The sequence below is a fragment of the Eumetopias jubatus genome, unplaced genomic scaffold (assembly GCF_037043125.1).
Source record: "Eumetopias jubatus isolate StellerSeaLion01/CBP00866 unplaced genomic scaffold, mEumJub1_p1.0 scaffold_9, whole genome shotgun sequence".
Classification (NCBI taxonomy): Eukaryota; Metazoa; Chordata; class Mammalia; order Carnivora; family Otariidae; genus Eumetopias; species Eumetopias jubatus.
In genome coordinates this window covers 115,797,922-115,812,589 of record NW_028274815.1, presented here as the reverse complement: position 1 = coordinate 115,812,589, position 14,668 = coordinate 115,797,922, and the positions used below count along the sequence as shown (strand labels likewise).

The following is a 14,668-nucleotide window of genomic DNA, read 5'->3' as shown; positions in this document are numbered from 1 at the left end:
AGAAGATGATGCAGGGAGAAAGTTGAGGGAGGGTACATACCAAACTGTCGGGAGCAATTAGGATTTAAAGGGGGAACTTAAAGTTTAATCTTATGCACTTCTATGCTGCTTCCATTTTTTTAATTTTATTTATTTATTTGAGAGAGAGAATGAGAGATAGAGAACACAAGAGGGAAGAGGGTCAGAGGGAGAAGCAGACTCCCTGCTGAGCAGGGAGCCCGATGTGGGACTCGATCCCGGGACTCCAGGATCATGACCTGAGCCAAAGGCAGTCGCTTAACCAACTGAGCCACTCAGGTGCCCATGCTGCTTCCAGTTTTTAAATAAGCATGTATTACTTTTGAATAATTATTTTTTTAAAACTATAAAGAGGGGGCGCCAGGGTGGCTCAGCTGGTTAAGCAACTGCCTTTGGCTCAGGTCATGATCCCAGAGTCCTGGGATCGAGTCCTACATCGGGCTCCCAGCTCGGCGGGGAGCCTGCTTCTCCCTCTGACCCTCTCCCCTCTCATGCTGTTCCTCTCTCTCTCTCTCTCTCTCAAATAAATAAAATCTTAAAAAAAAACTATAAAGAGAGTAATTTGGTAATATCTATCAAAATTACCAAGGCGTATACTTTTTTCTTCTTTTATTATGGTAAAATATACATAAAATTTACCATTTTAACCATCTTTAAGGCTACATTTCAGTGGTATTAGGTACATTTGCATTGTTGTACAATCACCACCACCATCCATCTCCAGAACTTTGGCATCATCCCAAACAGAAACTCAGTACTATACTGCATATACATTCGAACCTAGTATTTCCACTGAGAGAAATATGCAACTACAGATATACGCCCAAAAGCATGCCGAGGGGACCCACATAGCATTTTGCATGTAAACTAACAGCTGAAAAATAATCTAAGTATCCATCCATAGGAACTGGTTAAATAAAAGATAGTAAATACAGAGGAATTCTATGCAGCTGAGAAAAAGAAGGTACTGCTAGGAACATCTTCAAGGTATACTGATGAGTGAAGAAAAAAGGTACATAATAGAGTTATAGTATGTGTTCCACTGTGTGAATGTAAGCAAGCGTGTTTTACAGATATAAAGTTAAACCAGAAAAACTCAGACTAGGACCACTAGCAGCAGTTATCTTCGGGGAGGGGAACCGGGGGTATTTTTCGAACTGCAAGTCACAACCTGTTGGTGGTTATTTTAACAACTAAAATGGAACAGAATAGAAAATATTGTTTTATGAAATTTCTGTTTCAGTATATGCTCTGTATATAAATGTGATTCTTGGGTTGCAGTATAAAATATGTTTTTTACCACAGGTCATAGTAAAAAAAAATTTTTTTTTGGATTATCCATTTGAGGTGAGGGGATGGGATTATTTTTCATATTTGCTTTTTATTTTCTTTTTTTTCATATTTGCTTTTGTAATGTCAAGGATTTTCTACTCAGGTTTTTGCAATCTTTGGATCCTTTTAAGTGAAAAAAAAGTTTTTAGCTAATAATCTTTTTTTTTTGAGATTTTATTTATTTAAGAGAGGGCGAGTGCACAGAGGGAGAGGGAGAGGGAGAAGCAGACTCCCCACTGAGCAGAGAGCCCAACATGGGACTCTATCCTAGGACCCTGAGATCATGACCTGACCTGAAGGCAGATGCTTAACTGACTGAGCCACCCAGGTGCCCCTTAAGTAATAATCTTTTAAAGATTAAAAGAAAATAAAATGTCAATGTGTCCCAATTGGGGAACCAAGGGGAGGGGCGTTCTGTCCAGGTCTGGGTGGTAACTTTGCAATGAGAACTGCACCTCCACCCCTAGGGCATACATCTCTACTCTAGTATTGGCAGAAACTCCTTGTTCACTTGAGAGGGCAGGTTGGTAGGGGGCCAGAAAGGAGATGGGGGAATTGATGAAGAAAGAGTGGGGGAGGAACTGGATGGGGAAGGAGAAGAGAGCTAAAGAAAGACAGGGGCAAAGGTCGGAAAGGGATAGGAAGGGGAAGAGAGAGGAAGTTGGGGGAGCGAGTGAGGGGTCTGGGCAGGGGTTGACGGGGGACAGTGTACCCACCCGAGTGGATGTGAGCATGCAGTTTGAGGTAGTGCTCTCGCCGGAAGAACTTCTTGCACACTTGGCACTTGAACCTGCCACCACTGCCGTGCGTGGGCAGATGACGCCGCAGGTAGCGCTCGCAAGGAAACACCTGGCAGAAGAGAGGAGCTGGCTTAGGCCTGACTCACTAGCCCTCACCACCCTCTGAGCTTAAGGGGCCCCTCATTTCCCACACTTGGAGAAACAATTTCCTTTCTGGCCACCAGGGATCAGGGATCAGGGCCCAGCATCAGGCTCCGCCCTTAGAACCTCACGGCTCCCACAACTCACCCATAACGCATGCTCTGAGCTCCTGCCAGGCTGCTTTTTCTACCCAGAAGGCCTTTCTCTCTTAGCCTGACAAATTCCCACTTGGCCATCGAGGCCCAGCTCAGGTGTCACTGCTTCTGTGAGGCCCTCTCTGACTCTCTAACACCAAACAAGGCAACACAAACTCTGCCCTTGAATGTCCATATACGTTTGGTTTGCTTGTTTATTATTTAAGTAAACTCTACGCCCAACGTGGGGTTCGAACTCACGACGCCGAGATCAAGAGTCACATGCTCTACAACCTGAGCCGGCCAGGTGCCCCTATTCATCTACGTTTTTAAAGTCACCATCTAACCCACTGAATTATATAACCTGTTGCTTATACGAAATCTCTATGAGGGCAAAGGAGCTTTCATTCACCAGCACAGGGCCTGGGTCCAAGGACTTACATGCAAAAGAATGAATGACAAAATGAATACAGAACTGAAGAACTGAATGAAAAGGTAAAAAAGAGCCAGGAAACATGGAAGCTGAAATCTCCTTCCTCTCTGGCCTTAAGAAAAGCATTCATTCATTTTTTCATTCATTTGTTACAAAGAAGTAGTTAGGGTTACAGACCCAACTACTTAGTAGCCCCACCATGTCCTAGCTGGGTGATCTTGCTGCACCTCGATTTCCCCATCTGTAAAATGGGAACAGTAATGGTATGCTTTCTAGAATTAAATGACTCAATTCAGATAAAATGCTGCGAACAGCATCTGGCACGTGGTTCTTGTTCAATTCATGATACTTTTTATTTGGAACACAAATTCCAAAGCCCCGAATTAGGCTACCTACATAATTAGAAACATCTACCATGAGGCTGAAGTGAAACCAGGGCTGTCCTGGAAAATCTGCCATGTGAGGCTGTGAGAAAATGAGTAGAATAAAGAAACCAGTTAAACACACCAGGGGGATGCAATGAGCAAAATCCAGAATTCAGGAAACTCCACAGTACCAATGGCCCAGTTTCTTCAACAAATAAATTAAAAGGGGAAAAAAAAAAAGCAGCACTGGTGGGAACCTGTTGATGAACAGAAACTTTGGTTGTATAAACCAACTGGAGTGTGTGGACCTGATTCAAACAAACAAACCTGACAAAAGTTATGATGTTTCTGAGACAATTAGAACATGGCCTGGATATCTGATGATATTGAAGGACAGCCTTTAGCGATGGCTTTCAGATTCATTGAAAAGAACCCATAACAAGAAGGATAATAACAGGTCAGGAAGCTGGAGGCCACTGTTCAGATGCTGGGCCTGGGCCCAGGAGAGGCCTCACCCCATATCGGCGCAGCCTGGCCTGGCCTGGCCCATCCGCAGGATGGACACGTGTGCTACCTAGTGGCTCAGATGGCAGGGCTCTTACTCTTCAAAGGTGAAGCGTCGTCTATGGAGACAAGCCCAGGAGAGTGTGAGGTGTCTGCTCTACCACCTCTCACCCTCTATGGTTGCCCCAGCCGGGAAAGGGCAGAGGTACCCACCTTCTGGCAGTGAGGGCAGGGGAAGTTGTGAGTGGCGGTCTGCAGGTGGTGCTCCAGGGCCTCGGGGGTAGAGTATTTGTTGACACATTTGACACACCTATATGGGAAGGAGCAGGAGAGGTGAAAGAGCAGTGTGAGGAGGCTGGACTGGCCCAGCCATTCTCCTCCCCCAGGGCCAACACTGGGAGGCAAAATTCTATGTTTAATTCATTCTTTTCCTTTAAAAAAAATTTTTTTTTTTAAAGTAGGCTCCACACCCAATGTGGGGCTTGAACTCATGACCCTGAGATCAAAAGTCACATGCTCTACTGATTGAGCCAGCCCAGTGCCCCAGAGAGAGTCTTTGATAAAAAAAAAAAAAAGAAAGAAAGAAAAGAAAATCAGACCATGTCACATCCTTGCTTAAAAGTCCCCACCTTGGCCTACAAGGCTCTAGTGGCTTGACCACTCCTACCTCTCAGACTTCACCTTTCTCCATGGCCCACCCCACTCTGCTCCAGCCACCTTGGCCTCCTTAATATACCTTGAACACACCAAACTCTCCTACCTCAGGGCCTTTGTACCTGCTGTTCCTGCTACCTGGAACACTCTTCCCCAAATATTCCCTTGGGCAGCACCTTCTTATCCTTCAGGTGTCACCTCCTTAGAGATATCTTCCTTGAGCACCTTGTCTCAAGTTGTCCCCTATGGCCCACCCCTGGGCACTCCCTACCACATCACCCAGTTTTGTTTTCTTCTTAGCACTTACTATCTATAATTATTATTTTTGTATTTGCTTACTTGATTTGATCTGTCTCTTTCACCAGCAATTGGGCTCTGGAGGCAGGGACCATATCTGTCCTGGTCATAACCTGATTTGAGCACCAGTGACGATTTGTTATGTGAAAGAATCAGATAGGCAAGGATCCAGGCCTGGCACCTTCTTATTTCTGACCCTCAGTTTCCTCATCCACAAAATGGGGTAGGAATCCCAAATGGACATGCCCCTTGTTCATTCTTAAGATTGTCACAAGAGTCAAAGGACACAAGTGTGCCAAACAGCTCATAAATCCCAAAGCATTATAAACGGGGTCTCCACTCTTAACATCACTGGCTGACAAGCCTTCAAACAGTAGTTTCAGGTTACAAGCCACTCTGAAGAAAAGATCCCTCCAGTCTCCCGACCATAAAAACATTTGCTAGCAAATGGGCCCATTTATGATGAGGTTCCAGTGAGGAATGCCACAGGTAGGTGGGCAATTCATGCCAAAAATAGAAACATGGGCCCTGACATCTGTACACCACGGCCACCATGGGAAACGCACAGGCAGCCTGCACCTGTGGTAGGCCCAGCAGAAGCCCCTCAGACCACACTCTGAAAACCACAGGCTAAATGCCTCCAGATGACAAGAAAGAAAGAGCAGGTCAGGTGGGAGTGGAGCTAGCGGGGGGACAGAGACCTTGCAAGCTGGTGAGGTAGGAGAGGGCAAGGACTCCACAGGCTTCAGCAGTGAGGAGACACCAATTTCCGCAGGAGTAGCTTAGCCAGAACCATTAAAATTAAAACTTCCTGCCAGAAATGCCACCCTAAGTCACCCAAGGTAACGTCCTCAGCATGGGGGCCAACCAATGTCATGTGCCTGCCGATATGACGTGCTGAGGACAGAGCGTTACTTTGTGATATTTCCTGCCAAGAGTGCCAATCCTGCATCTAACCTGAGGTCAAATCACACAAACCCAAACTGAGAACATTCTACAAAATAACCGGCCTATACTCTTCAAAAACACCATGGTCATGAAAGACAAAGACCGAATGAGCAGCTGTTCCAGCTTAAAGGGAATAAAGAGACACAATCTAAAGCAACCTGTGATCCTGGCTTGGATCCCAGGCCAGAAAAAAACATTTACTTTGTCTATAAAGGCTGTTATTGAAGCAACTGGAAATTTCTGATAAGGTCTGCAGATTAGGAAACAGAACTGTATTGATTTAACTTTCTGATTTTGATAACTACACAGTGCTTCTGTAAGAGGTTGTCCTTATTTCCAAAAACTATAAAGACAAAGGGTAAAAGAGCATCACATCAGCAAATTATCTTCAAATAGCTCAGAATATAATAAAGCAAATGTGGTGAAAAGTTAACATTTGGAAAATCTAGGTGAAGGATATATATGGGAATCCTTTGTACTATTCTTACGTTTCTTCTGGAAGTCTGAAATTACATCAAAATAAGTTCCTGAAAGTGACTGAGGTATGGGGAAGGGGCTTGGGGTAGGCGGGAGATTCCTTTTCACTCATGCCCTTCTTTAATAATTAAATATTGTACTGTATACACATAATTATTTTTTGAAGTAGGTAATCAATCTTTTTTTCTTGACTTTTTTATTGTTATGTTAATCACCATACATTACATCATTAGTTTTTGATGTAGTGTTCCATGATTCATTGTTTGTGCATAACACCCAGTGCTCGGTAATCAATCTTTTTAAAAGCCCTCATTGATTTAAAATTTTTATTATTGCTTTTTTTTTTTTTTAGTAATCTCTACACCCAATGTGGGGCTCGAACTCACAACGCTGAGATCAAGAGTTGCACGCTTTTCTGACTGAGCCAGCCAGATGCTCCTCCCGCACTGATCTCTGACCTGCAAAATCACTTCTAGGAGCTTATTTATAAGTGAGCAAAGATGTATGTCCAAAGTCGTTCTCTGTAGTGTTGTATGTAATAATGAGAAACTGGAAATAAGCTGACTATCCTGCAATCAAGGACCAGTTACATAAATGTGACATGTATACTGGAATGGTAAGCAGCCATTGAAAAGGCTGGGGCAGGTCTGTTTGTACTGAGACGCAAAGATGTCCATATTACAGTTGCAGGTGATAACGCACACCACGTGTACAGAGTGATCCCATTAAGTTTCAGTCAGTTTGTTGGAAGTTGTGGGACATGGAGATGGCACGATGAATTTTCACCAGTCAGTAACTGTGTTTGGGATGGCCTGATCCCAGTGTAGCCTGTGGTTATATCTATAAACATGCTTATTATGGACATAGACCAAATAACATGTACCAAGAAGTTAATAGGGTTTATTTTTTGCTTGGCAGGGTTTTGGTTTTTGTGTGATTTAAAAAAATTTTTTTTCTCAGGTCCACTGCCGGGGTGGCTCAGTCGGTTAAGTGTCTGCCTTCGGCTCAGGTCATGATCCCAGGGTCCTGGGATCGAGCCCCGCATCGGGCTCCCTGCTCAGCTGGGAGTCTGTTCCTCCCTCTCCCTCTGCACCCCTCACCACTCATGCTCTCTCTCGCTCGCTCTATCAAATAAATAAAATCTTTAAAAAATATGTTTTTCTCGGGTGCCTGGGTGGCTCAGTCGGTTAAGCGACTGCCTTCGGCTCAGGTCATGATCCTGGAGTCCCGGGATCGAGTCCCACATCGGGCTCCCTGCTCGGCAGGGAGTCTGCTTCTCCCTCTGACCCTCTTCCCTCTCGTGCTCTCTCTCATTCTCTCTCAAATAAATAAATAAAATCTTAAAAAAAAAAAGAATGGGCTCTCCTGCCTTTTTAAAAAAAAAAAATATGTTTTTCTCTGCATTGAACTTAGGAACTTTTATAATTAGGAAAAAATCAATAAATCTTATTTTTAAAAGAAAAAGTAAATATATAGCATATATAGAGCAGCAAGCATAAAATTCACTTGAAGGGTTTGGGGAGGCAGCATAGACAGGCCAAGGCAATGTGGTCCAAAGGAAGCAGAGCAGATAGACCAATGGGGCCTAGACACCTGGAAATAGGATGAAGCCACTATACCTGCTCAAACATTACTGTGAGAGAGAAATAAATTCTCACTCATTTATGCTACTATTATTTGGAGCCTCTATTGCATGCAGCCAAACCTATATCTAAATTGTACAAATAATAACTGCAGCAATAACATTTATTGAGCACCTATGATGTTCCAGGTATCATGTTCAAGAGCCTCATAGTTGTCTTACCTGATCCTCATAAATAATCCAATACGGTAGGCACTATAGTTATCCCCATTTCAAAGATGTGGACACTGAGGCTCAGAGTGGCCAAATACCCTGCCAAGGTCATCTCCTGGGCTTGTAGTCAAGCTGGGATTTGAGCACAGGCAGGTGGCTCCTTATCATTACTCAAGATACCATTCCACCCTTTGGTCATCCAGATGGTGGCCTGCCTCCTCGGGTCTTACCTTTAGGCCAGGAGATCCGATGGCTACAAAGGGTTACTGGCACTGTAACCCTCACATGAGAACCCAGGAGAAGAGACTGACTGTAGACACAGGGCCATCAGCATTGGGCTCAACCCCTAGCCTACAAATTCCAAGACCAGAGGTGTGAGGCTTCCAAGGTTCCAGACAAGAATTTGAATCTCAGCTCTGTGCTGACACTGTTACTGACAAGGGCACTTCTCCTCTCTGAACCTCAGTGTCCTCATCTTCAAAATGGGGAGAACGTCACGGTCATGGACTGAACCATGTCCCTCCAGACTGTGGAGGTGCTGACCCTCAATGTGATGGTATTTACAGATTTACAGATGGGACCTTTGGTAGGGGTGTGTGTGTATATGATTAGGTTTAGACGAAATCATGAGGGTGGGGTCCTCATGATGACAAAGCACCCTTATAAAAAGAGACCATGTGTCTGTGGCATTTTGTTATAGCTGGAGCTGACTAATACAACTACCTACCTCCCAGGATTGCAGGGATCAATGTCCCTAAGTCAGAGCTTGGCACATAGTAGGTGCTCCCTTCCTTTTACTTGGCATCTCACCCCAGAAAGCCACATAGTCTCAGGAACTCACAAATAATCCACAAATCCATAAGGCAAAAGCAAAAAAAAATGCCCCCTGAGTACAAATGGGAATTATCCATCACTAACCAGAAATTTCCACCCCTTGACTGGCCAAAGTTTTGCCTGGTTTTTCTGCCTCTCTGGCTCCACTTCCCAATCTCCTCCAGGACAAGCTGCCCTAGGCCCATCTAAGTCCCAGTCCCCCTGCCAATTTCTCAAAGCTTTTGTGATTTCTACAGGCCCTTCTTACCCTCACCCTGGCCCTACTTTCTCCTCTAGGCCACATCTAAACATCCTCTCCCACTTCCACTCTACACAATGATCATTCTAAACCACTTGCTATTTCATTTTATATCTCTACGCTTGCTGTTCCTTCTGCTAGGAATGCACTCTACCCTACCTAGTTGGCCAACTCCTACTCATCCTTCAAAACCCAGTTCAGATATCACTGCTTCAGGGACACCTTCCCTGTCCTACGTCCCACTGTGGTACTTATATACCTTTTATCTATGTATATATTAGCATTTTATCACAGTACCTGTAAGCGTATTTACACACTTGTCTCCCTAAGAAGCCTGTGCATTCTAAACTCAGGGTCTGTTGTTACTTATCTCTGAAGCCCAGAAGCGTCACCCAGGAGTTACATCTCATTAACAGAGGTTATTGGAGAAATCCCTACCGACACAAGTTTGTACAGAGAAGCAAAACCATTCCAACACGAAAATACTCACTAAGAACTGGGAGGAGTCTCCTGACAAATACCCTTCCTTGCTTATCACTAACACCTATCCCCACGCACTATGTGCTAGGCTTTGTGAGGCAGCTGCTCCAGATGACTGGGTGAATGCACAGCAAAATGGCTGCAGGGCAAAAATGTGGGATTTCACAGTTATCAAAGTGATACTGGGCACCTGCAGATAACCCATCGACTAAGGAGGGTATGGAAGGGGGACCAGGAAACAACCAAGTTAAGAGAAACTCAATGAGGATTGGTCACGGGACTGATAGCTCAATGAGAACGATTTGAAGACTCAAGGATTAAAAGCCTGTGACAAAACTGAGGGAGCCTTTTTTCATTTCTGCCAAAGGGATGCTCTCTATGACTACAATGGAAGACTAAAGCACTGTAAAGGATTGGCGGAAAAAACTACCCCAAAGAAAACCTACACTTGGTTCATTCCTTGTCCAGTCTAAGGATCAGCCTATAGCTTCAACTTTAACCTGAATTTTATAGATTATAAAACAAATGAATCTTATTTTTATGATTTTTGCTTTCCAGTATGTGCTTGTTCATTCTGTTTTCATTCTAAGAATCGGTGTACCATTCTGAGTGTAACCTAAATTTTGCAGATCAGACAAAATTATATTTTCATAATATTTTTAGTTATGAATTGATTCATAACTGAATTCATCTGATTCAGCAGGTGTGGAGGGATCAATGTCCGTAAGTCAGAGCTTGGAACATAGTAGGTGTATTCCTAACAAGTGCCCAGGTGATGGAAGCCGAAGCTACTGCTCTGGGGACCTCACTTTGAGAAGTGCTATCTAACAAGCCTGCCTTGGGTCATCCCACTCTCTGGGGGATGGGCCTTGTTTTGATTATTTACTAATATGAATGAAAAAATATGGGTTTCCCTTTTCTTTCAGATTATTTTTTAGGATAAATGTCTACCAAACTGAAGAGTGATGTAAGGAGGGCCAGCACCTTCTCCCCCAGGTCCTTAGCAGTCAGAACGAGCAAGGCTGCCGAGCCCTGTGGGGTCCCAGCGGGGAAAGGGCGGGGGCAGGGGGACGGCACATACTTGTAGACAGCGCTGTCCTTCTTGGGGCTGGGCTGCGGCAGGAGGCTGTGGGAGTACTGGTGCACGCCCAGGTCATAGAGCGAGGGGAAGTCCTTGCCACAGAGATGGCAGCGATAGCTCAGCTCCTCCTGGTGGCTCTTGATGTGCTCCAGAAATGTGTCGAGCTTTGGGAATGTCTGCGCACAGCTTTTCACCACACACTTGTAAACCTTGAGGGAAGCCACAGATCAGGTGAGGGGAGGCAGACTGTTGCCCTGCTCCCCCGCTCCTGGAGCTCTGTTTTATTTTGATGATAGAGCCCTCTCTTCTCAGCCAGTCACAAGGCCCCATTACCTTTCCCTCAGGTGCTGGGTGACCTGGGTATATTTAGGAAAATTACCCCAAGCCGGGAAATACAAGGAAAAGATGACATCATGTCCTTCCAGTGTTGTACTTGAGTAGTGGCCCTCCGACTTGAGCGTCCACTGCAGTGACAGATTGCTGGGCACCACTCCCGGAGCATCTGATTCAGCAGGTGTGGAGGGATCAATGTCCATAAGTCAGAGCTTGGAACATAGTAGGTGTATTCCTAACAAGTGCCCAGGTGACGGAAGCCGAAGCTGCTGCTCTGGGGACCTCACTTTGAGAAGTGCTATCTAACAAGCCTGCCTAGGGTCATCCCACTCTCTGGGGGATGGGCCTTGTTTTGATTATTTACTATTGATTAGGATCCAGACTCTAGAGTTGAATATTAACTTGCGGAAAACAGATCCAATATAAATGATTTTCGTCTGGTGGAAAAGATATCCCCAAAGGTCACGGGTATCTACCGTAACAATCTTATTTCAATGTTCCTTTCTTTCACTGACATAATTATATGTAGGTAGAAGTACTAGTATCTTAGATCCTCTTTTGCACCGGCTTTGTTATCCTTCTAGTGTCCTTATTAATGAGTTATGTAAAATTCTGGCTCATGTTCACTATATTATTTATATGAGAATTAGATTTTTAAATTTTGAAAATTATACTTTGACAAGCATAATCCTGATTGCCTGTACAATTCCACTTGCTCCTCCTTCCTAACAAAGTGAACCCTGATTTGTTCAGGGTGGCAACATACCCAGTTAAAACACTTGATCTCCCTGGCTCCCCTGTGTCAGCCAGGTGGCTCCTTTCTTGTCAGTGATATGCACGCAGTAGTCTTTAGGGAAGGCATTACTTCCAGAACACAAAACGCAAAAGCATCCTAGGAGAAATCCCCTCTGCTTTTCTCATTTGTCCTGACTGGGATACAGATTGATGGCTGGAGATACAGCAACTATTATGCAATCTTGAGGATGGAAGTCACATGCTAAGGAGGCAGGGCCGCAAACCAGAAAAAGCCTGAGGCTACGATGACATATCTGACCTGCTATACAAGCCCAACACTGCTTACTTATGGACCTCTTGTGACATAAGGGAAATAAAACCCTAACTAGTAAGCTAGTTGTCTATTATTTGCAGAGTAATAATGAATTCCTAAGTGATAGAGCATATCCACTGGCTCTGACTAATGAGAGATCTACAGAGGGCTTCTAGGAAAGAGACACAGAGAAGACAGTGCGTTTTTGCTGTGTCTGGACTACTGGACTACTGCCTAGAAAGAGTGACTACCATCCCAAGACCACAGGTAAGCCATCAGTATCAAACAACATCATATCCTGAGGTGGCAGAGACAAGAGCTAGAAGGACACAGGGTCCTTGATATTGGGTTGAGTCAACTGACTGTCTCAGGCCTTGAGCTGCCTAATCTTGGGTTTTCTTATTATGTGCAATGACAAACCTCTTAATTGTTTAAGCAGCCGGAGTCAAAGTTTTCTGTGATTTTCCCCAAGGGTATCCTAACTTAATTCCATCAACCCCCCTGCTGGGAATCTAGGGTAAGGGAAAAGTCAGAGATTTGGATGAAGATTTGATTATAATGATGTTCACCACGGTTTTGCTTACAATAGCAAAACATAGTTCATATCCTACATGTTAAAACAATGGGATTTTTTTTAAATGTAGCTGTTAAAAATTATTTTTTAAACAGTGACATGAGAAAATTCTCAGAATATAAAATTAGGTTAAAAAATAGAAAGTACAAATCTCAAGAGAATTTATGCTTATTAAAAAAACCCAATCTTAAAAGGCCCCATACGGACGATTCCATTTATACAATGTTCTCAAAATGACAAACTTATAAAGAGAGAGAACTGATTAGTGGTTTCCAGAGGCTGAGGATTTTGGGGAAGAGGAGAGCAGGTGTAATAATGAGGAGGGAACAAGGAAGATCTTTGTGGTGATGGAATAGTTCTATACTGTGATTGCAGTATAAACCTACACAGATGGTAAAATGGCAAAGAACTATACATAGCTTTACACCCATGTCAGTTTCCTGGTGTAGCTATCAGGCTGTAGTTAGGAAAGAGGTAATCATCGACGGAAACTGACTGAAAGGCATAAGGGATCTCTCCCTATTATCTTTGCAACTTCCTGGGAATCTACAATGCTTCCAAAAGAAAAAGTTTAAAAAGTAAGCTATCAGGAAAAAAAAAGTACAATTCAAAATTATACTTTTGAATATAGTGAACAGATCCCAATTATAATAAAAAAACACAAACTCTACAAAATATGCTGGATTTTGTTGCTGCATTCTGGGGAGGACATATTGCAAGGTGGTTAATGACATGGGGTTTGGCTTTGAGCCCTGACCTAGTCAGTTACTGGTGGTGTGACTCTGGATAGGTCACTTCACCCCTTGGGGCCTTGGTTTCTTCATTTAGATATACTGAAAATGCCTATCCATAAGGTTGCTATGAAGATTAAACAAAATATTGAATGTAAAGCAGTTAGCAGGGTGTCCAGCATCTAATAAATGCATTCTTCAACCTATGTACTCTTTAGATTATTCTGAAATTTTACAAAAAAAATTTTTAATTAATTAATTTATTAATTTATTTATTTATGAGAGAGAAACCTAAGCAGGCTCCAAGCCCAGTGTGGAGCTAGACGCAGGACTCAATCTCACCACCCTGAGATCATGACCTGAAAGCCAAAATGAGCCGAAATCAAGAGTCTGACACTTAGCTGACTGAGCCACCCAGGAGCTCCTGAAGTGTACACTTTAAAAAGGGTGAATTTTGTGGGATGCAAATTATATCTCGATTGAAAAAAAAAAAAAAAAGACTATGGTCAATCCCCCAGAGGTGGGTGTTTAGATGTGAGATTTTCTTGGGGTATTGAGAATTTTTCTCATGTCCAGTTTCTATATTATATGACCCATAAGAGGTGGGTTTCCTCCCTTGGCCTAGCACCATAATAGCCCAGTAAGCTGGCCCCACCTACAGAGGGAAAGCTTGGCCTATCTCGGGTGGTTAGATGGTAGCTCACTGCAACTGGGGCCCACTCCTGTCCCTTTCTAGACAGTGTTCAAGACCCCAGCACCAGCCAAGGCTCACACTTCGGGTGGTTGTGGCCTCCCGCTGCCCACCACCCACTTACCTGCTCATTCTTATGCTGGGTCATGTGGGACTTGAGCTGGAAGTAGGTGCTGAACTTGCTGGGGCAGAACTGGCACAGGTAGGAGCTGTCTATGAGGACGACCTGCTTGGCCTCCAGCTTGTCCCCTTCATCCTCCCCTGCGGCAGGCAAGGCCTGGGCTTGTGGGGCACTTGACAGGGACTGACCCAACCCTGCGGAGAAAACTAGGGAAGAAGTCACTGAGAAGGGGAGAGGAAGAGCCAGGACAGAGGGCCATGACATTCAGGAAGGACCCACAGAGCACCTCCTGTGTGTTGCTGGGTCTACCCAGCCACCTACCACGTGCTTGGTGTTGGACACTGTACTCAAGGCCCTACACTCACATTCTGCTTTGCACACAGATACAGCCATTCCAGATGCTCACCTCCTGAGTACTTACATCCTGACTGGTAAACAGCTATTGCCTCAAATCTCCCCTCACTGGCCTTTCCCTAGGCCTCTCCACGGTTGTTAAAAATCCTGGACACTACTCCTGCCTATATTCATCACACCTCCCCAGCTCCCCATTCCAATTACAATCATTTGTTTAGCTGCCCTTCTCTCACTTTATGAGGACAGGGGCCTCTGACCTCATCTCTACAGAGGCCTCCATAAATATCTGCTATATGGTTGAACCCCTGGTGCTAGGCACTGTAGGAATTTTGAAAAAAAAAATAA

General features: G+C 44.2%; 1 protein-coding gene across 5 annotated transcripts in view; it reads right to left on the bottom strand.

Annotated features, from left to right (window-relative positions):
* The window catches only part of ZNF341 (zinc finger protein 341), a 43,366-nt gene that overhangs the window by 6,252 nt on the left and 22,446 nt on the right, over positions 1-14,668 (bottom strand). For 2 of the 5 annotated variants that reach the window (XM_028118545.2, XM_028118546.2), the window contains exons 9-12: positions 13,973-14,163; positions 10,472-10,680; positions 3,881-3,977; positions 2,067-2,199 (exon numbers count right to left, since the gene is read on the bottom strand). In XM_028118545.2, the coding sequence (XP_027974346.1) occupies positions 2,067-2,199; positions 3,881-3,977; positions 10,472-10,680; positions 13,973-14,163 (630 nt within the window). Of the gene's footprint in view, positions 1-2,066; positions 2,200-3,880; positions 3,978-10,471; positions 10,681-10,850; positions 10,974-13,972; positions 14,176-14,668 lie in introns of all 5 variants that reach the window. The other 3 variants (XM_028118542.2, XM_028118543.2, XM_088026752.1) reach the window with 3 other exon arrangements.